This window comes from Neomonachus schauinslandi, chromosome 3, assembly GCF_002201575.2.
Source record: "Neomonachus schauinslandi chromosome 3, ASM220157v2, whole genome shotgun sequence".
Taxonomy (NCBI): Eukaryota; Metazoa; Chordata; class Mammalia; order Carnivora; family Phocidae; genus Neomonachus; species Neomonachus schauinslandi.
In genome coordinates, this window is record NC_058405.1 from 97,340,965 (window position 1) to 97,362,807 (window position 21,843).

Sequence of the window (21,843 nt, forward strand, 5' to 3'; positions counted from 1 at the left end):
ACCTCCCTCGTCCTTCATTCCACCCCACCTACCCACTCTCGCTTCCCTCTTCTTCCGCCACGCCCTGTTTTACTTCTATCTCCGCTCCTCCCAGCGTCACTGCCTCGTCGTGGAGCTCTGCGCCCCGCGCCCAACAGTACACCGCTCCACGCCGCCGAGTCACCCTGGAGACGCTCCCACGCGCGGCCCGCCGTCGCGCCGCCGTGACGTAGCCCCAGCGCCGCCGCCGTCGGGCTGGGGGGCGGGGCCGCGGGGCGGGCTGGCTGGCCGGCTGGGGGCGGGGCCGGGGTCCAGCTCCGGGCCTCCGCGGCCATCGCTGCCTGCGCGGTCCGTTCCACTCGCCCGCTTCCCGCCCACCCGGGCCGAGTGGGGCCGGGTGGCGTCCGCAGCCTCGCCCCGAGGGACACGGCGGCTTCAGGGGCTGGGCTTCCCTCCCTCCAGCGCAATGTCAGGCACCGCGACAGCTCTGTGAGGCCGCGGCCGTGGCGCTGGGCGGCGGCGGGTCCGGGCCGAGGCCGCTCATGGTGCCGCCACGACACCATCGCGGGGCAGGAAGGCCAGGTAGGCAGGCAGGGGAGGGCCCCGAAATTTCCCGGGGCCCCAGCCGGGACCGAGTGCCCACGAACGGCCCCACCCCCAGCTGTTGGAGTCGGTGAAAGCTTCCTGGCCGAAATGGTATTGGTCTCCAAGGGGCGGTGTGAGGGGAAGGCTGACAGGGGCGTGTGAGTCCGCTCTGGACTCCGACACTAGTGGGAGCTGCTCGAGCGCCGCCTCCGCGCTTTTTCTCACTCCCTGGGGAAGGTGTCACGGCTTAACTTTTTTTTTTCCCCCCCTCAAAAGAAGATGAGGATTTCCTTTAACAGCTGTTTCCTCATTCGTCTCGGGAATTACTCTTTGGATCTAAAGAAACTAGATGCAGTGACAGGCAAGGGTGGGTGGGGGAGCGTGGAGTATCTTCTCCCTCTACCACGTGAGGCGATTGGAAACGCGCCCCCAAGACTCACAACAAATCACTTCCTCTCAAATAATCAAACTCCCCTCCAAGAGATCGAAGACAGAAAAGACAGAAACAGGCGCGAGTCTAGACATTGTCCCTTGGGGTGGATTCCTCTGCAGGGAGAGGCGAATGGAGTTTCTGTATTTACGAAACTCGGAGGAGCTTTTTGCCAGTAGCTGACTACTCTTAAATAGCCTTTTTTTTGAAGATTGCTTTTTTTTTTCTGTACCCTTTACTTCTCTGAGTATAATTTGAAATATACAGTGAATAAAGAGGCTAGAGAAAAATGTCAGTTATATTTAGCACATTTTGGTATTTTTCTTTCATTTGTTCATTTTGAATTTTAAGGGTAAAAAAAGATGTGATGAACCTTATTTTGAGTGGTTGATGTTTTCATAAGCATCATTTTATGGCTGTTTTTAGGTGCGCTGAGTTCTTCACCTCCTTTTAGACTCAGATCTGCCAAGTTTTCAGGCATTGCTCTTGAAGATCTTAGAAAAGCCTTTAAAGTAAGGTAAACCCCACTTTAATTTACTGTGTGACTTTCAAACAACATCAGCTAAGAAATGTCAGATGTTTCTCTTATACTAATTTTCTCATTTTCTACGGTTATTTTTCAAAAATCTTCTCTAATGTGATCTGTATTTTCTAAAAAACAGATTGCAAATGGTGTGTGTATTTATCATGAACCGGATGAATTCCCAGAGCAGTGGTTTCACTCAGCGCAGGCGAATGGCTCTTGGGATTGTTATTCTCCTACTTGTTGATGTGATATGGGTCGCATCCTCAGAACTTACTTCGGTAGGTAATTCTTGTCTAGGTATGATATTGCATTATAGTAATATTGCTATTAATCTGTGGTGTCTTGATAATCATTTCTATCTCTCATGCTTACTTAAAGCAGTATTTTGAATGTTGAATTATTTATATTTTCTTTGATAAGTGAATTGATGTCAATTCAAGTTGAAACAAAAGATTATCTTTTAGGGAGGGTTATTTTATTTATTTTATTTTTTAAAGATTTTTTAATTTATTTGACAGAGAGAGACACAGCAAGAGAGGGAACACAAGCAGGGGGAGTGGGAGAGGGGGAGGGAAAAGCAGGCTTCCCGCTGAGCAGGGAGCTTGATGTGGGGCTCTATCCCAGGACCCTGGGACCATGACCTGAGCCAAAGGCAGAGGCTTAATGACTGAGCCACCCAGGCGCCCCTAGGGAGGGTTATTTTAAAAATGAGACCATATTCATGTTTTCTTAATATTTGATTATGTATTTGTTGTTTTCTTTCTAAATTCAGTTTCTTTGTTTATAAATAATATTTTCTAGTGGAAGAAGTATCTAGCATGCAAAGCCATTTGTCACCATTTAATGGAAAGTAAGAATACTTTTGAACAGATGAGTGAAAGTGATCAGAGCTTTCATGTACAGGTCACTACTGTGCATATGCGTGGGTGCATGCACATTTATACATTTCCTGATTCAAACATTGTGAAATACATGGTATATGGTGATTGCATTCAGTTAAATTTTATTTTACCTTTATCAGTGTCCTCTTGATAGTAATGTGTTATTTTGAGTGCACAAAGTTTTTCTTGTTATATATGTAGATATTTTATTCTGTTTGGCTAATGATCTCTATAAAAAGATGTGCAATTTTATTTTCAGAAATTACTGCTTTTCAACTTACATGTTGTAGTCTTAAGGCTAATATACAAAAGAAAAAATTATTTATAAAATGAATTTAAGTGTCAGAAGAAGCAGTTTGCCACTGCTGGTCATCTCACATCATAGTTAAGTAAATAGTTGACACTGACGTTTTAGCCAATGAGTAAATAAATTTTTAGCCGTTTTGGAAGTAGGCTCTGGAATACAACAGGCCATTTATTATTTTTCACTCTTCTGTAACCTTTTTTTTTTTAGATGAACATTCTGTAGTTTAACCACAAAGAGATCTCTTTAATGTTGAAGGGGAAATAAGCTTATCTGTAAAACTTTTAGTTTTAAATAGTTTGGTTTTTATTTGTCAGGTAATAAAATTTAGGACAGAAGAAGACCTGATCAAATTATAATTTAGCAATCTGTCTCTCTTAGTAAGAGGATATTTTATAATTTTGTTATCCAAGAGCATATGTAATATGTCTGATTCTTCAGCCAAATATGCACATTAAACTTTTGAGATATATTGTGTATTTCAACAAGAAAATCAATCTTCTTATTACAGAAATTTTCTAACATGTACAAAGTAGAAAGAATGGTATAATGGATCTTCATATACCTAACAGCTATTAAATTTTGCCAATCTTTTCTTATCAACCCCTCCCTAGACATGTTTTCTTGAAGTATTTTCAAGTCTGTTCTAGCCACTTGTCATTTGACCTGTAAATTCTTTCATACTTATCTCAAACTGAAAAGATCCTAATTTTTAAAAATATAATCACCATGCCATTAACAAAATTGTATGTCTAACAAAATTAATGGTAATTTTTTAAGACCATCTGGTACCTGGTCCATATTCAAATTTCTTTTAAGTCGCTTTCATTCCTTAACTGTATTCCCCCAACCCCACCTTTTTTTTTTTTTTAAATCATGCTAATGATTTGTTGGAAAAACTGGATCATTTTTCCTGTAGGATATATCACACTGTCTTAGTCCATTTGGGGTGCCATAACAAGGCTGCCGTTAGCCTGGGTGGCTCAGACAACACACATTTATTTCTCACAGCTCTGAGGGCTGGAGAGCTCAAGATCAAGGCACTGGCCGATTAGGCGTCTGCTGAGGAGCCACTTCCTGGTTATTAGGTGGCAGTCTTCTCACTGTGTCCTCAAAAGGCCAGGAGATCAGGAAAGCGCTCTGTGGTATCTTTATAAGGCACTAATTCCTTTCATGAGGGCTCTATACTTGACCTAATCACCTCCCAAAGGCCCCACCTCCTAATACCATCACATTGGGAGTTAGAATTTTAATATATTAATTTTGGGAGGACACACATATTCGCTCCATAACACACATTTTAAATTTGGCTGATTGTTTCCTTGGGGTGTCATTTAACTTGCTTCTCCTTTTCTCTTATTTCCTATAAAATGGTAGTTAGGTGTAAAGTCCTGATTTGATTCAGGTTCAGTTCTTAGGAAAAAATACCTTGGTGGTACTGGGTACTTCCTTTGACAACACATGAGGCACATAATGGCTGCAAGTCTTACTTTGGGTGATGCCAACTTCAGCACTATAAAGTTTCTCATCAACCTTTAGGTAATAGTCAAATATCCATATGATTATTGCCCAGATAGAGTATTTCATTAGGGGTTGTAAAATGATTTTTTCTAAGGGTCATTCCTTGTGCATTTATTAGCTGAATTCTTTTTTTTTTTTTTTTTAAGATTTTATGTATTTATTTGACAGAGACACAGCGAGAGAGGGAACACAATCAGGGAGTGGGAGAGAGAGAAGCAGGCTTCCCGCGGAGCAGGGAGCCTGATGTGGGGCTCAATCCCAGGACCCTGGGATCATGACCTGAGCCAAAGGCAGATGCCCAACGACTGAGCCACCCAGGCACCCCTTAGCTGAATTCTTTAAGGAGAGGTTTTCACTACTACTGTTTGGTTTTCCTGAAACATGGTTCATATAGGAAGCGTTGAATAAATCTTGATTTTTTGTTTTAGAGTAATGTTGCTTAGCAACTTCTAATAGTAACCGTAGGGTATCATCATACATTCATGGATTTTTGTGTATTTCATATGTTTCAGACAATTGTAGTTACTCCTTTTGGTGCTTAAACTGTACTATCTTTGACCAGTAGGAGCCTCTTCAAATTGGCTCTACTATCCTTTCAATATGACCCTATTAGTCTTTAACATCCTATTTGCTTTTTGGTACAAGATGCCTCAGGTTCATCTGGTAATTTTCTTGCCCCCTATTTGGATTTGATCATTTCTTTAAGAACCCATGGTTTCTTTAATTGCAAGACGATACAGATCACCTTCTGGATTCTATAGGTGCTCATTCCTCCTGGGTTGTCATTTTTTCTAGGCCTTTCAGTGTACATAACTGGGACATTTTTTTTTTTAAGGAAACAAAAAAATCATGAATTCTAAGTTAGATGAAGATTATAGGTTTTATATAACTTCCTGGCAACATTAACCTTCATGCAACTTTATTCATACGCCATTCTGCTTCATTGTCTTTCTTTATGCTGTTTCCTCTTGGCTGTTATTCAGCCCTACACATGCAGCTCAAGGATAGCTTCTCTTAAGAATCTTCCACAATCCTCAAAATGGTCTGTCTCCCTTTGGTAATCCCACGGTACCTGTATACCCTTGTTGTGGTACTTAACATATTATGCTGTATACTTTTCATATATATATGAAAGGAAAGGCTATCTTATTTTTCCTTAGCTCCTAGCACAAGTACTCTTGCATAGTAAGTTTTTAATGAATGTTGAACAAAACTTTTTTTGGAAGTTGTTGCTGCTTTGTTTGGGAATATTATCCTTTGTATAATATATAGCAAATATATTATGTAGAAATGAGTATAAAATATTTTTGTAATTTCTTCTGATCTTCCCTGCCACATGAACCTCTTAGAGTTAAAAATCATGTAATAGCCTTATTTTTTTGGAGATAAGTAATAAGGTTTAAAGTCATTTCATAGTTTATGTAAATTTTTCCTTTACAGTATGTTTTTACTCAGTACAACAAGCCATTCTTCAGCACCTTTGCAAAAACATCTATGTTTGTTCTATACCTTTTGGGATTTATTATTTGGAAGCCATGGAGACAACAATGTACAAGAGGATTTCGAGGAAAGCATGCTGCTTTTGTAAGTTTTAAATTTTAAGTGTTTGTTGAAGAGGGGATTTATTTTTTCAAAGTTTAAAGTTATTAGTTTCTTGAAGGATAGTCAGATTTTAAGTTGTTCAGTTAAGTGAGTGAAGATAGCATGATATAAGAGAAACCTACTTTTGTCCAAAATTTTAAATTTATTCTTTTAATCAACTTGGTATCAAAATATCTTGTGAGAAATCAAAGGTACATAATCACTCTCTTTCCCTTATCTCATAATATCCTCTGGGTTGTTAAAAATACTGAACTAGCCCAAATCATTAATGTGGAGATGAAGATGAATGTGAGGAATAAGAATATCTGGAGTCTTTGGTCATTTGCATACTGGATGAGTACCATCTAAATACTTGTAAAGTTGCTTGTTAGAAATAAAGTAAAGCAAGGTTTTATTTATTAAAATGAAAATAGCTTATTTCAGGCCATCTTTCATATGTTTGGCTAACCAAATTAAACTCTTTCTTTGATGTAACATAACATGCTGATTGATAGTGTTGATAGAAATGGCAGGCCTCATATTAATTCTTTTCCTTTTCCACTCTTTCTCCTTTTCTCCTCTTTTAAAATTGTGATAGAATATACATAACATCAGATTTACCATTTTAGCCCTTTTTTTCTTGCCCCTTTTTTATTGTAGTAAAGTATATATGACATAAAATTTACAATTTTAATCATTTTTAAATGTATAGTGGCATATAGTGAACATTTTAAATGCTCAGTGGCATTAACTACATTTACTTTGCTATGCAACCATCACCACCGTCCATCTCCAGAACTATTTCATTATCCCAAACAGAAACTCTGTACCCAAACTAACTCCCATTCCCCACTCCTCCCAAATACTTTCTTTCTCTATTAATTATTTTCTTTTATGTGTACTTTTTTTGTGCATTAGACTAGTATACTTCTTGTCTTTTCTAATGAACATTTCCATTTTTTACTTTGTAAAAGTAATACATATACATTATAGAAATGTATATACATTGTAGTATTACATGTAGGAGTATGTTATATGTATATATACCTACATGCACATTACTGAACATTTGGAAATACAGAGGAACAAAAAGAAGAAAATAGTAAATTCCACCATTCAAGGAATAACTCCAGAGTATTTTGACATATATCCTGCCATTCTTTTTCATGTGTATATTTTTATTTTATATTTTTACAAAAGTGAAACTATACTATTATGTCCTGTTTTACAGTTAGCTTTCTGTTCTTAGTGGTATATCATGAACAACTTTCTGTGTAATTTAGTATCCTAGAACATTTTTTAATGTTAAGTTTTTTTAAATTGTAGTGATGCATGTTCACTGTTGAAGACAAATTATGGTAACATGAAGAATAAAGAATAAGAATAGTCTCTCTGTAATCTCACCATTCTGCAACCACTATATATACTTGATACTCTCTGTAGCTATGTGCTTATGTGCATATATTTAAAATTAGAGTAGAAGTAGGTTTAGTCTATATCATTGTCTAACTTGATTTTACTTTTTACTTAACAGTATATCATGAATATCTCTCCAGGCTAATAAATAAACATCTGTTATTATCTTTTCTATTTTATTTAACAGTTTCTTGATAGTTAGATTGTTTTCACTTTTTCTTTTGATATAAGTAAATAGGAATATCTTTATACACATCTATAGTTATTTACTTTGGATAAATCTCCAAAGTATAATTGGTGGATAAAACAATAATGCCATTTTTCAGGCTTTTGCTTCCTATTGCTAAATTAAAACCTGTAATTCTTATCTCTGTTAGCAGTGCATGAGATCAAATCCTTACCACAATCCCAACGTTTACCAATTTGATAGGTGAACAATGATATTTTGTTTAATCTGCATGCTTTTGGTGTTTTTTTTATGTATTTGTTGCACAATAGGACTCTTTCTGGAGTTGTCTATATCTTGTTCGTTTTTCTACATTGACTCCTTATTGACTTACGGGAATTCTTTAAGAGCATGGCTCTGGTGTTTGAATTTTGTTCTGTCATTTACTGATTGCGTGACCTTGAGCAAGTTATTTAACCTCTTAAATAGGATAGGGTAGGGTAGCCATAGGTGAATAGAAACATGGTTGTACAGCACTAGCGTAGGGTTCTCCAAGTGCGGTCCAGTCCATTGATCCATTTAGGGGGTTCTTGATGTTAATACTATTATCATGATAATACTAAGATGTTATTTCTCTTTTTCACAAACCCACCCATCCTTTTCCTTCTAATCTGAAATGTTACAATAAATAGTATTGTGAAAAGGTCATAAATTTTGTATTTAGATTGACTTTGGTGTTAATCCTGTCTCTGTTACTTAGATGAAATCTCTCAGCCTGTTTCTTCATCAGTAAAATGAAGATGATAATACCTACCTTGCTTAATTGAATACTTGGCCTTAGTGCTATTATGATTAATAGTCATTATACCCTTATAATACTCTGGATTTTAGATTCTATTCCTTTGAGTGTGCCTGACAGCATCCTTACTTTATAACATGCATTTAATCAAATTTTATGTTCTATTATCTGTAGTTTGCAGATGCTGAAGGTTACTTTGCTGCTTGCACAACAGACACAACTATGAATAGTTCTTTGGTAAGTGCTTTTTTTCTCATCAGGAGTGGAATGGGTGGAGTTGAGCCATGACAGGAAGGGCTGAAATAGCTTTATAACACCACTATATTAGGATGTAGATATATCCTAATATTGGGTGCCCGCCATAAGAATTGTAATATGATACTTTATTTCTTGGGACCTAGAAGTAAGTAGTTCAGCCTTCTAGGAGAGAGGGGAAGAGGACATTGGTTAAGGAGTGAAAATCCTAAGGGACAGTCCTTTGTCCTTTGTTTCTTACCAACTTCATCACTTTGTGTTCATTATTATTAATCACTTAGAAGCAAATATATTTGTTTAACACTGAGAATATATAAGCAGATTGTTCATTTGTTCCACAGATATTTTCAACAAATTTTTAATAGCACTTTTTTTTTAAAGATTTGTTTATTTTAGAGAGAGAGGGCATGAGGAGAAGGAACAGAGGGAGAGGGAGAGAGAATCTCCAGCAGACCCCGCACTGAGCACAGAGCCCAATGCAGGGCTCCATCTCATGACCCTGAGATCATGACCTGAGCCTAAAGCAAGAGTTGGATGCTCAACTAACTGCACCACCCAGGCATCCCTAAGTGTTAAGCACTTGTTTTAGGCTCTAGAAATATATAGCTTATGTTCTAGTGTGTGAGAGTATGTGTTTGGGGAGGGCAAAAGAGACAGATAATAAGTAGTGAGCAAGTAAAGTAATTAACATATTCACTTATTTTAAGCATTTATAATCTAGTTTGAGTCTAGTGTGAAAGAAAGTGTGTAGAAATCTTTTTTTTTTTTTTTTAGACCATCACTGAGGCATCTCTTTAAGATGTATTGTTCCAAATGTGGCATTGTATCTGAGAAAAATTTTAAAATTACTCTAAAGTTTAGCATCAGTTTATAAAGCATTAGCTTTGTGGCCTTATTGCCAGTACAGTTTTTTACTTGTCTGGCTTTTAGAACTATAGTTGCATGCAGGGTAGGTTACCAGGTACTGTAAAGAGTTTATGAAGCTTAGAGAAAATGTCCTTCCATTTCTCTGGGATCTTAAGAATCAGCAAAATTAATACCACTTGTCTCTTATCAGGGTAGAAGGCAGAGTTGAGGTGACAGACTATTCTTCTACCTACTCTAATACTAAGTTTTGCTATTATCAGTAAGATGGGTATGTCAAATTGTTCTGGCCAAATGCTATAATGAAAAGTTCAGTGTAACAAAGAGACTGTGTCTATTTTCAGATCCTATTGCCTCTTCATTTACTGAATAGTTTTCATTGGCAGAGTTCTATACCAAGAGCTAAAAGAGAATTGAATAGAAAACATTTTCTGTTAATTTAAGAAACAGCTTAGTTGGAGAATTGTGCCTTAAATATAGATCAGTTAAAGAACATGTATAAAAACAGTAGAGGAATTCAGAACCACTTAAAAATACAGACTTTAGAGCATGGTTAGATAAACCTGGCAATTCTATTGTCTACCACTTGATTATTTTATATCTCTGTTTTTTTAAATACCATTTTATGAGGTTGTTATAAGGACTAATGAGAAAGACATGTTTGACTGTCATTATAAGAACTGATAAGTGGTAGCCGTTTTTTCTTGTCTATTAATCCTGTAATGGTTTTCAGGAATCTTAATCTTTAATTGAATCTTAAGTAATAAGAGAAAACAATTTGGCAAATACATATACATATTAGACCTTGATTATCTCTTCATTATCTGCCGTCCCCTTTAAACTATGTGATCCTTGAGGACAGAGACTTTTGTCTTTTTTCAGTCTCATATCCCCAGGATCTAGAACAGTTTCTGACATAGTAGAAGCTCAGCACGTATTTGTTAAAAGAATAAATGAAAAGGAATTGGAGATAATCTGTTAGCTTGAGAAAGAGGTCTGTTTTTATGACATTTAAATGTTAAATATAATGTACCAGTGCTGTTCCAATATATTTTGGGAAAATTTGGGAAATATGGTGGTGAACAGCTGTGTTTTGAGTGGTATTTATGTCTACATGCCATCAACTTAAATTTTAACCGGTATATCAGATATTATGCTTGCTTTTTATATTTGTTTGTGTTTTTGTTATATTTTAGAGTGAACCTCTTTATGTTCCTGTGAAATTTCATGATATTCCAAGTGAAAAACCTGAGAACACAAACATTGATACTGAAGAAAGTAAGCAAGACTTAGAATTTTATAACTTAGAAATGGGAGGAAATTTTAGCTTCATTTAAGCCATCCCCAAATTTAGTGATTTTGTGGGTTGACTGGAATCACCTGGCATTTCTTTTTTTCCATGCGGTATTGGCTTGGCCTCTAATCTTCCAGATGTTTGACTGGAAGTTTTTATTTAAACCAGAAATAATTTTCCAAATATCAAAACTCTCTATGGTTTCATCGTATATATATATATATACACATATATGTATGTGTATATGTATAGCTTCGTCATACGTATATATACATATACATATATATAATATATGTATATTTAAATGAACAAGATCCTCTTCAACCATGCCATTTGAGACTCCTAATAGCAAATTATAGGAGTTTTGTTGGTTCTGTGAATTAAGAATATCAGCTTCAGCATAAGCACAGTATTTATCCATAATATTCTCTTGTAAAGAATGGACCTCTAGAGGAATGTTCTGCATGCTTGACCAGGAACATAATTCTCATAAATAAAAAAGGTTTTACCATAAATGCTAAAATAATAACCATACTATAATCCTGACCTAGACAGTTGTGTATGTACACAGTTGCAGAACCCTTGTTTGAACATTTTAAAACCTTTAAAACATTTTTATAGTGAAAATGTTTTTCCTGTTAACTCTTTGAGCAGAACTGCCCCAGGTAATAATATAACTCTGGTTTTCTTTGCTGTCCAAATCTGATAATATGTGGATTAAAGAATATGCATTTATCATTTATCAGTAAATTAAAACTTGTGACTTTCATTGGATGTGAGGGGACATGTTAATGATTTTGTATTATGCTTTTCCTTTTAAGCTCCCAAAAAGTCTCGTGTAAGGTTCAGTAATATCATGGAGATTCGGCAGCTTCCATCAAGCCATGCATTGGAAGCTAAGTTGTCTCGCATGTCATATCCTACTGTGAAAGAACAAGAATCCTTATTCAAAACTGTGGGGAAACTTACTGCAACTCAAGTAGCAAAAATTAGCTTTTTTTTTTGCTTCGTGGTAGGTCTTCTCTTTATTAAATGTTTAGAATTTGAATTTTAAGACAATATACATGTCAGCAGTATGCTATTGAAACGTAACACTGTTAGGTTGCTTAATTGACTTTAAAACTCAGCTATCTGGCATCATTGGGGACTTTGAGTATCAAAGTCAATAAATGCTTACCATACCTCAAAGAATTCAATCAATACTATAACACAACAACTACTTTTATATATATATTCAGAATTTGGCATTGCTTCATGGTGAGGATAATTAATAGTTATTTTACACTATTATATATACAAAGGCTAGTAAATATCCAGATAAGAGTTTACTGTATACATTGATTTTGTCAGATAAGTGGTTTTGTAGTTGTATAGTAAATTTGTGTAAATGTGGTCAAATATTTTAGCAAGTACTCATAGTAAACATTTCTACAGAATTTCTTGTATTATTGTTAATAGCTTTTCTATTATATTATACAGCAAATATTATTTTGGAATAAGCTAGAATTAGACTTGTCTGAATTAGTGAAAACTGAAGTTTAGAATTTGATAATGAATTTCGGGGCTCTTTCCTATATATGTCATTGGGAGCAGCCTAATCCAAAGTTGTTTAGTATGGGCCTTTAAGATTTAAATTTATACTGAGCTTTTTTAAACACCAGGTAGTGCAGTGCTAATGTCAGTATCATTAGCCTGATTATAAGATTTTTTTATTTCACGGTTTTGCCTCATTGCAGAGCCCATTTTTCTCCATCCTCTTCCTGAATAACATCTAGTTGAGTGATACCTTGATTAATATATTCAGCAGTACAAATCAAAAAATCATTGTGAATTATGATAATTACATATGTACTAAAATTAATTTAAAGGCTTATACATTCGGATTATGCTGTTAATTATTTTTTCTGTTTGTTTTAAATGAATGTAAGGCAAGACTAAGATTTATCATATGTTACTTAATTTTCAAATGACACTTGAGGTGAAGAATAATAAAAGCATCTATATAGTAAAAGTTAAAAACAAAGGGGAAAGATAAGAGATTAAACGGGTAGTGTGTGTGGGGGGGGGGGGGGGTGGGTGTGGTGGAAAGAAGCCGGCTGTGGCATGGGATGATTATATCAGAAGTCCGATTTAAAGGAAAAAAGCTACTTCTAATGAGCACACAATTCATCTTTAGGCAAATTGGTAAAAGGAAAGGCAAAAAGGAAAACTTCCTGAATTACACAGCTTATTGCCTATTAAAAGGAAATATTTCCCTTCATTAGATAAAACAAACTTTTTTCCCAACTCACAACTCTGAGAGAATGTGTTACATAAATACATTACATAGGTACTATTCCATATAGCGTGCTGATTTACAGATACATGTGTGCATACAAAAAGCCTTTTAAAAATTGTGGTAAAATATACATGCTATAAAATTTGCCATTTTAACCTTTTTTTTTTCCATTTTAACCATTTTTAAGTATATAGTTAAGCGGCATTAGGTACATTCAGACTGTTGTACAACCACCTATCAACAGAACATTTTTCATCCTGCAAAACTGAAATTCTATATCCATTAAATAACTCCCCTTTCTCACCTCCCCCAGCCTCTGACAACCACCATTCTACTTTCTGTCTCTATGAATTTGACTACTCTTAAGTACCTCTTGTGAATGGAATCATATACTGTTTTTCCTTTCTTTTTTTAAGATATTATTTATTTGTCAGAGAGAGAGAGCATGCACAAGTGGGGGGGGGGGCAGTGGCATGCAGAGCAGGCAGAGGGAGAAGCAGGCTCTCTCCTGAGCGGGGGCCTCAAAGCGGGGCTGGATCCCAGGACCCTGGGATCATGACCTGAGCCGAAGGCAGACGCTTAACCGACTGAGCCACCCAGTCACCCCACTGTTTTTCCTTTTATGACTGGCTTATCTCAGCATAAAGTCTTCAAGGTTCACCCTTGTAGCATGTGTCAGAACTTTCTTCGCTTTTAAAGGGTGAATACCATATCACTGTACTGATACACCACATTTTGTTTATCTATTCATCGTTGGTCTGCACTTGGGTGCTTCCACCTTCAGTAGTCTTTAAAAATAAAAAAAACCTTCAGTAAGTTACAAGAGTAGAAAACTATGTTAATCTTTAGTAAAGGCATTCTGTAGAAAGAGTAGTGTAGTCCAGGTATATAGCTTTTTGGAAACCTAACAAAGTGATAAGCTTTGATAAGGTTTAGAACAGTACTGTTCAATAGAAATATAATATGAGCCTCAAATGCAGGTGTCACATGTATTTTTTAATTTTCTACAATTAGAAAAAAACTTTTAATTACATTTTTAAAATTTTTTAAAGAAATCAGAAGTAAGTGAAATTAATTTTAATACTGTGTTTTTATTTAACCCACTATATGTAAAATATTTTGATATGTTATCAATATAAAAATTATTGATGAGGTAGTTTATGTTTTTTAGTACCAAATATTCTAAGCATTTTATTTTCTGTTTTAGTTTCCATTTCATTTCCATTTCAGTTTTTATTTCAATTTTAGTTGCTAAACATTTCAATTCTGACTAGTCACATTTCAGTTCTTCAGTAGCTACATGTGGGTAGTGGCTAGTGTATTGTACAGTGCAGGGCAGAGGGAGTTAATAATTCCTGTATTTGCCAGTCCTCCTTGAATATCTTTTGTCTCATTAGCGCTTACGGTATTTTAATTTTTCTCTGTAGAATATAATTTAGGTCATATAGTTTTTACCTAGAATATTTTTTATGATAATTTTAAAATAACTTACCACTCATGAAATAATGAAATATATAAATTATTTGTGATAGATCATTTATTAGTAAGTGGTTGTCCTCAACTGTGGAATAACGAAGGGAAACATTGTAAGGTTAATTTTTATTGGAAGGTAATTTAGATAGGTCTTCTTTTGTAATGAGAGTGCCTTGGGTTTGGGAACCAGAGAATGGGGAGAGGTGTAGAATAGGAAGGTCTTTCTAGAAAGAGTTTCTAGCTAATGATGATTTCTTAGGATTTTTGAATGGCTGCTACCTGAACGATCTGTCTTTATTTCTTTATTGTGCATTAGCAGAGACCAGTGGAGATTGTTTGGAAAATGAGCACAGTATTTATGTGTTAAAGTGGTAAGGAAAATGGGTCAAGAAAGCTAATTATCACCCTATAAGTATTGTCTGGTCTTGTAGATAGATCTCCAAAAGATAATTAAGAGCAGAATATTCTTCTTTTTTCTAGTACTTCATGTATGTTTGATATTGCTCATCTTAGCAGTTGCTACCTCATTTTCTTGTTTAGAAAGTCCAGTGAAATTATCTAGGAAGTTGGAGGACTACAGATGGCGTCAAAATCACTTTGCCCTAGTTTTACTCTGGCTTTCATCTTGGGTACAGTGTAGACTAAATGGAGTCTAATAAACTCAGTTATCTGCTATCTTCTAGCAGTGCTCTAAGATCATATGTCTTTGTTGCTTCGTTGAAGTGTAAATGCTAATTATAGTACTCACTTAACTACAAGTTCTGAGAGAGATCAAGAGATGTCCCTGTCTTAAGTCCCTGTCCCTATTCTTCAGTGGAATATGAATATGTTTAAGTAACAGTGATGCCAAAAACAGTTAGATAAGCAGTTAATTTACTTTGATTGAGCCAGCAGTCTGCTTCTTAGTGTATATATTAGTGACACTCATGCACATATACACCAGGGGACATGCAGTAAAATGTTCATAGTAGCATTGTTTGAAATAGTCCAAAAGGATCCATCAACAGAAAAATGGATGAGTTGTGGTAATATGTATTAGAATATCTGATAGCAGTGAAAATATATGGATTTTGGAACCCCTCTCATACACATACACACACCAGGCTTCATCAAAAAGAGGTGTTATTTCTTTTTCATTAAATCGTATTAGGCACAGTATTGAGAATATAAGAATGTCCTAGCCTAGATGAGCAAAAGAAAAGAAAAAAAATCCTTATAATTGGAAAACTTCCCTTAATTATATCCAGTTATGAGAACTCTGTATTATGTCTCCAAACTGAGAATCAGAGAAACAATCATAATTAGCCAGCAAATTCACATTTTTCATTGGACATTTTTAAATTTCTGTAACAGTTATGTCCTTTTATAGCTTGTTATTTTGATCCATCCCCACAGGTATGATCTTGTTCAATAGATTTCTCATCATGCTATGTTCATCTGTACATATTTTAATATTTGAGAATTTCCCCAAATTTAAATTTGGTTTAAACTTTAATAGAATGCTAGAAATGTTTGGATAAAGCAGATTTTAAAGTTGATTTGGTATGCAGTCTTACTCTCATTTTTTAAAAAACTGAATGCTAATTTTAACCAACTGTTGTTAATTTCTTAAGGGAAATTGAATAGCAAAGATCTTAGATCTAATTATAAATGCCCTCTTTTTAGGTCTATGATTTTTCAATAGAAAGCAACTTTTAAAAGCTCTTATGATAAAATATTTAGCGGGGGAAGGAGGGGCCTATAAATTATGACAGATTTAAGCAGGTCATTCATTAGGTTTCACTTTGTTTTCTTTTTCTTTAGTGGTTTCTGGCAAATTTGTCATATCAAGAAGCACTTTCAGACACACAAGTTGCTATAGTTAATATTTTGTCCTCAACTTCTGGTAAGAAATTTGTCTTCAAAATCTACATTATAAATTGAAATCTATTTTTCTTTTATATATGTATATATATATGTATATATACACACACACGTATATATATACACACATATATGCATACATTTTTATCTTATTACAAATTATTACATTCATTCTAATATACATTAGTGTATTGTAACTACATCATATTTGTAGTTTTATGCTGTGGCGTTGTGCTATTTATATTCCTTTGATTATTTTATGGTATATTTTTATATAACAACATATTAAGGTTTTATAGGCTGGTTCTTTGTATTATAGTCATTCATTTCACATTCTTTCTGAAGATCTTTTTCTAGACCCTTTGGCTAAATGTAATTGCTTATTTCAGAACCATAATTTACCCTATGAAAGATAATTTATTTTAATATTGAATCACCTTCCAAATCTGGGAGAGGAAAAATATTTTTGAAGCTATAAAAACAACTTGAGCACACATGCTTGATTATGATGAGGTCATAATGTTATTCTGAGTGCTCAATTTCACTGTCTTATTAGTTTAAAGTAAACGGGGCTATACTTAATCTGTATTGTTAAAATAAGCATGGTTTTAGTTTAAAGGCTGTTTTAAACTGATGTATCTTTTTTCCTTATAGGACTTTTTACCTTAATTCTTGCTGCAATGTTTCCAAGTAACAGTGGAGATAGATTTACTCTTTCTAAACTATTAGCTGTAATTTTAAGGTAAGAATATAGCATAATAGCTAGTTAATTCTGTTTAAAAATATGTTTAAAATTTTTCTGGTAGTGATATAGGATAGTTTATATTATAGTATACTGTATAGGCAGAGAAAGATGAGGATAAAAAAAGGTTTTATATGGACAGCATGCTACTCAGCCTGTGTCACATCCTTAACTAGTTTTCTAAATGTTCCTGGGGAGAGTAACTGGAAGGATCCCAAGGCAGCTTTGGCTCCCATTCATGGGAGGACAGACGGTATAATACTATGTATTGTACTGATGCTTACATTTAACTTAATGTGGCAGCTTAATCCTCATTACCTTCAAGTTCCTATTTCCTTTTCCTAAAACAAGTTCCCTTTTTTGTTTTGGTTTTGGGTTTTACTTCTACTTCTGGACGTCAGACATGCAGTCTTCTCTGATTGGCTCAGCCTCAAGTGATCTTTCAGTTATTTTCTGTATAAATCATTCGGCAACTTTGCATTACTGTATAACATCAGTATGGTCAATAACTGTATTTAAGTCTTTTATTTTTATGTAACTTTGTGTATGTTTGTCATGTCTTTTCTGTGGATTATAAACCTTTAAACGCCAGGGCCTTGTTTTATACTTATTTGTGCCACCAACAGTCTAGCCTAGGGCTTTGCTTACCAACAATACCCAAAAAAGTTGTGTCGGTTTGATAAAGCTGTTGTTTTTACTGAGAAAAAATCAGAAATCAGAGAAGGTAGTAGAATGATTTAATGGAGAGAATAATGTTTCTTAGCTGTCAGAACTGGGTTTGAATCAGAGCTTTGTTCTTTGTTTCTGTCAGTTCCCTTAAACACTCTGAGAGGGGTTTTTAGGTGAGAAAATGATGATAGTATCTACTTTCCAGCCTTGTTTTAAAGTTTGGAGGGAATGTATATTAAAAATGATTATCATGGGGACTGAGGTACTCTTATTATGATGTGTTTTTCCTTTACAGATATAACCATGGTAGTTTCCAGATGTAGGCCGGTTGACCAACTAATTTACTATTTAGATTTTATGACCACTAGAAGTTTATTATATTGCATGATTGACTAATTATTTTAGCCAAACATATTTTTATATTGGGGAAACATATTTGTATTGGGGAAGTAAATGAGGTTTTATTCAACTTTGTTCAAAATTCATGCAAATTTTTAACTTTGTACTATATTAATAAAGTTTTGAAAAAGAAGGAAATAGTTATAAAATGTTGAACTTGTAAATATTTTGACAAGAGTTCATTAAAGTAGATCTAGAACAGGGGTCAGTGGACTAAGATGAGCTAGCTTCCTAATTTTTTAAAGTTTTATTGGAATATAGCCACTCTCACTTGTTAGTATATTATCTATGGCTACTTAAGCACCATAATGACAGTTCAGTTGCGACAGAGACTATATGGTCTGCAAGCCTAAAATACTTACTATTTGTTCCTTTAAGGAAGTTTGCTTGACCTATGGTCTAGAAAAATTATTACTTAGAATTTTTTTGTGTATTTATTACATGTTCTTAATACTATCTTGAACATTGTTTTATACTTTGTTTTGAAATAGCCTTATACTATGAGATTCAGTTTCTGAGGTATAAAAAGAATTTGACATAGCAACAATCTTGAAGGAAATCTTCTTATAAGTTAAAAAGTCTCACTTCAAGAGACAAAGAGGGTACTTACTCTCCGTCTAAACTACCTGGAATTCAATCTTGCCTCCATCATTACTAGTTTTGCAATTTGGGGCAAATTTCTTGCCTCTCTGTGTCAGTTTCCTCACCTGTAAGTTGGGAATACTAGTAAGATTTGTCTCAAAGGATTCTTGTGAGGATTAAATGTGTTAAAACTTTAAAAGTGCTTGGAACAGTGTCTGGTGTATAATAGGTGCTCAATATATTTAGTTATTGTGATTATTATGATCTAAATGGAATTGAAACCTCTAGTTTCTGGCATGTTGTGGGTGCTCAATAAATAATAGCTGAATTTAAATAATGATTGCTTAACAGAAAATTATAATATTTAATTGAGAGGCATGAATACTTAATGTAAGGACTAGATTTGACTTATGATGATATAATTCCATAAGGTAAAAAAATTTTTTTTCATATTCTTCTCCTGTGTCACTTAGTTTTTTGGATCAGTAGGTGAAAGAATTAGACTGGCTTCTAAAAAAATTAACACTATTTTATCTGCTTTAAAAATATGTACAATTACAAGATGCATAGAAATAGCGTAAGCTCCCTGAGAACAGGAACCACATCTGTTTTGTTTGCAGCTGTAAGACAGTGCTTAGCTCAATAAATAATAACTTAAAAATTTTTTTTCAATAAATAACAGTTGAGTGAATGATACTCTGATTTCTCTACATCTTTAATTCAGTCTTTTTTCATCCATTAATTAATTAATTTAATCATTTAAACATTTAAGGAGAGTTTTATTGCTTAAATTTAGGTTTTATCAGTAGGCAAGAGTTAGTGCTCTTGCTAGGTGTGTATGGATATACCATATGTATCTTCAAAAAAAAAGTTTGGAAGAGGGCTGACAAGTTGGTTACTTCCTTAACTGAAAAGCAGTAGGTAGCATAGGAGGTAAAAATACTTACCTAGACGCAGACTGGCAAAGTTTCAGTCCCAGCTATGTGATTTTGGTCAAGTTACTTTGTATGTTTGTGTATTAGTTTTCTCAGGTGTAAAATGGCAATGGTAGTAGCAATAATACCTTTATCATAAGGTAATTTGTACATTTTGTGAGAAATGAATACAAGTATAGCACTTATACTGTCCCATTAATACTGTTAAATATTAATTAAATCACTAAATTCTTTGGGAATTGTAGTTTTCCCCAGTTTTGAGAGTAGTCTAGATCACTTGTAAATAATTTTTATCTTTATTATTAGCCCTTTTTAAGGAGTTTATTGTTTTGCTCATCAGTAATCCTATTATTCCCATAGCATTGGAGGTGTTGTGCTGGTGAACTTGTCAGGGTCTGAAAAATCTGCTGGAAGAGATACAATAGGTAAGTATGTGTCTCTGCATTCTTTCTGTTAAGAGTATACAAGAAAGTTTTGTGCATGTCATTATTTGTGTCCTTGTGTGCGAGTGTGCATGTGTGTGCACACACACAGAGGGCAGGCACTAATGGGGTCTTTTTTTAACTTTTCCTCTGGAAATAATGTAAAAAATTTCAAAAATAGTTCACAGAATTCTCATATAACCTTCACTGAGATTCTCTGCTAACTATGTACATAACTGCAGTGTAGTTATAAGTCAGGAATTAACACTGATTATAATATAGATACATACATATATTTTTTTAGAGAGGGAGAGAGATAGGGCCCAGGGAGGGACAGAGGGAGAGGGAGGGAGAGAATCTTAGACAGGCTCCATGCCCAGTGCTGAGCCTGATTGTGGGCTCAGTTTCACAACCCTAAGATCCTGACCTGAGCCGAAATTGAGTCACCATTTAACCGACTAAGCTACCCAGGCACCCCAACATTGATTATGATTAAATTATCTAGTCTGTATGTATATCCTTTTCACATCTCACAATTTTTCCCACTAGTGTTCTTTTTCTGGTGCAGCATCACTTGTTGCCTCTAGTTTTCATCTCCTTAGTTTCCTTTAATCTGGAGCTGTCCCTCAGTCTTTTTTTGTTGTTGTTGTTGGTCTTTTATAACCTTAACACTTTTGAAGGATACGGTTGTTTTGTGGCATGTTCCTCACTTTTGGTTTGTTTGATACTTCCTTTTGGTAAAATTTATGTTGTGTATTTTTGGTAAGAATGCCATGGAAGTAATACTAGAAGTGTCCTGATCAACACATCATATCAGAAGGCACATGGTATTGTCCCGTTACTAGTGACTAGTTAATTTTAAGGTGGTGTCTGCCAGGTTGCTCCAGTGTAAAGTTACTAATTTTTTTCTTTGTAAGTAATAAGCATCTTGTGGGGAGATACTTTGAGACTATACAAATACCCTGTTTCTGTTATACTTGCACCCACTAATTTTGTGATTCACTCATGTTTCTTACCTGAAACATTTACTGTTATGGTGAACATTCACTTTTGATCCATTGTTTAAATTAAACAGTAACAAAGATAATCAGGGAACCCAGCTTAATGGCTTCCCTCTGGATACTTCGTTTAGATATTTCAAGTTCATTGAATGGAAAGGTGCTTTCTAAACCATCCCTTGTCACTGCCCAGTGAGCCATGCCTTGAACTATATCACCTCTTTCTCACCCAGAGTAGCTTGTTATATGTAAAACAAAACATGTATTTGTTCTGTATGTGTGAGAATTTATTGGTAGGCTTTCTTTTTGTTTTTTGAAAATGTTTTAGAATAATTTTTAAAAATAGATTTAATAAAACATTGGACTTTTGGATAATAAATATTGAATGTGGTCACTTGGCAGACGGCACATTAATTCAGCTGTTTTTAAAGGCTTACTGAAATGTTTTTGAGAATGAGTTAATACATTAAGAGAACCAGTATTTATTATGCCTATACTACAAACCCTGTATTATGTTAGATATTTTAGAACATTAAAAAGTAATGTGTTTGCAGTTTTCAAGGAGTTCTTGATTTTAATCATTATATGAGATTTACAAAATGAAACCACTAGAGAATAAATAATACTATAATTAACCATGTAAGTATTAAATGGTCTAAAATAGAAGACAAGGAGGATGGAAATTCAGTGGAGGAGGAAGCGGATGCTTTGTGGCAGAAGGCAGAACTTTAACTGGGCCTTGGAGATGGTAGTGGAATATATAATAAAGATGATAGGTCACAGTGGGGAGGACTGTATAAGCAATGGCTTAGAGATGGAAAGAAACACTGTTATGCCGGACAGTGTCAGGTGCCAAATTGTTTATGTAGGGGAAAATATGA

The 21,843-nt window shown here is 34.9% G+C and overlaps 1 protein-coding gene across 4 annotated transcripts in view; it reads left to right on the plus strand.

The window, feature by feature from the left end:
• The first annotated feature begins 275 nt into the window (after window positions 1–275).
• Window positions 276–21,843, plus strand: part of SLC35F5 (solute carrier family 35 member F5) — a 45,309-nt gene continuing 23,741 nt past the window's right edge. For 3 of the 4 annotated variants that reach the window (XM_021695802.2, XM_021695801.2, XM_021695803.1), the window contains exons 1-10: window positions 276–561; window positions 1,421–1,511; window positions 1,657–1,798; window positions 5,667–5,810; window positions 8,363–8,425; window positions 10,504–10,585; window positions 11,423–11,613; window positions 16,156–16,237; window positions 16,870–16,957; window positions 19,903–19,967. In XM_021695802.2, coding sequence (XP_021551477.1) covers window positions 522–561; window positions 1,421–1,511; window positions 1,657–1,798; window positions 5,667–5,810; window positions 8,363–8,425; window positions 10,504–10,585; window positions 11,423–11,613; window positions 16,156–16,237; window positions 16,870–16,957; window positions 19,903–19,967 — 988 coding nt within the window. In that variant the 5' untranslated portion in view covers window positions 276–521. Of the gene's footprint in view, window positions 562–1,420; window positions 1,512–1,656; window positions 1,799–5,666; window positions 5,811–8,362; window positions 8,426–10,503; window positions 10,586–11,422; window positions 11,614–16,155; window positions 16,238–16,869; window positions 16,958–18,145; window positions 18,185–19,902; window positions 19,968–21,843 lie in introns of all 4 variants that reach the window. The other variant, XM_044913591.1, reaches the window with a different exon arrangement.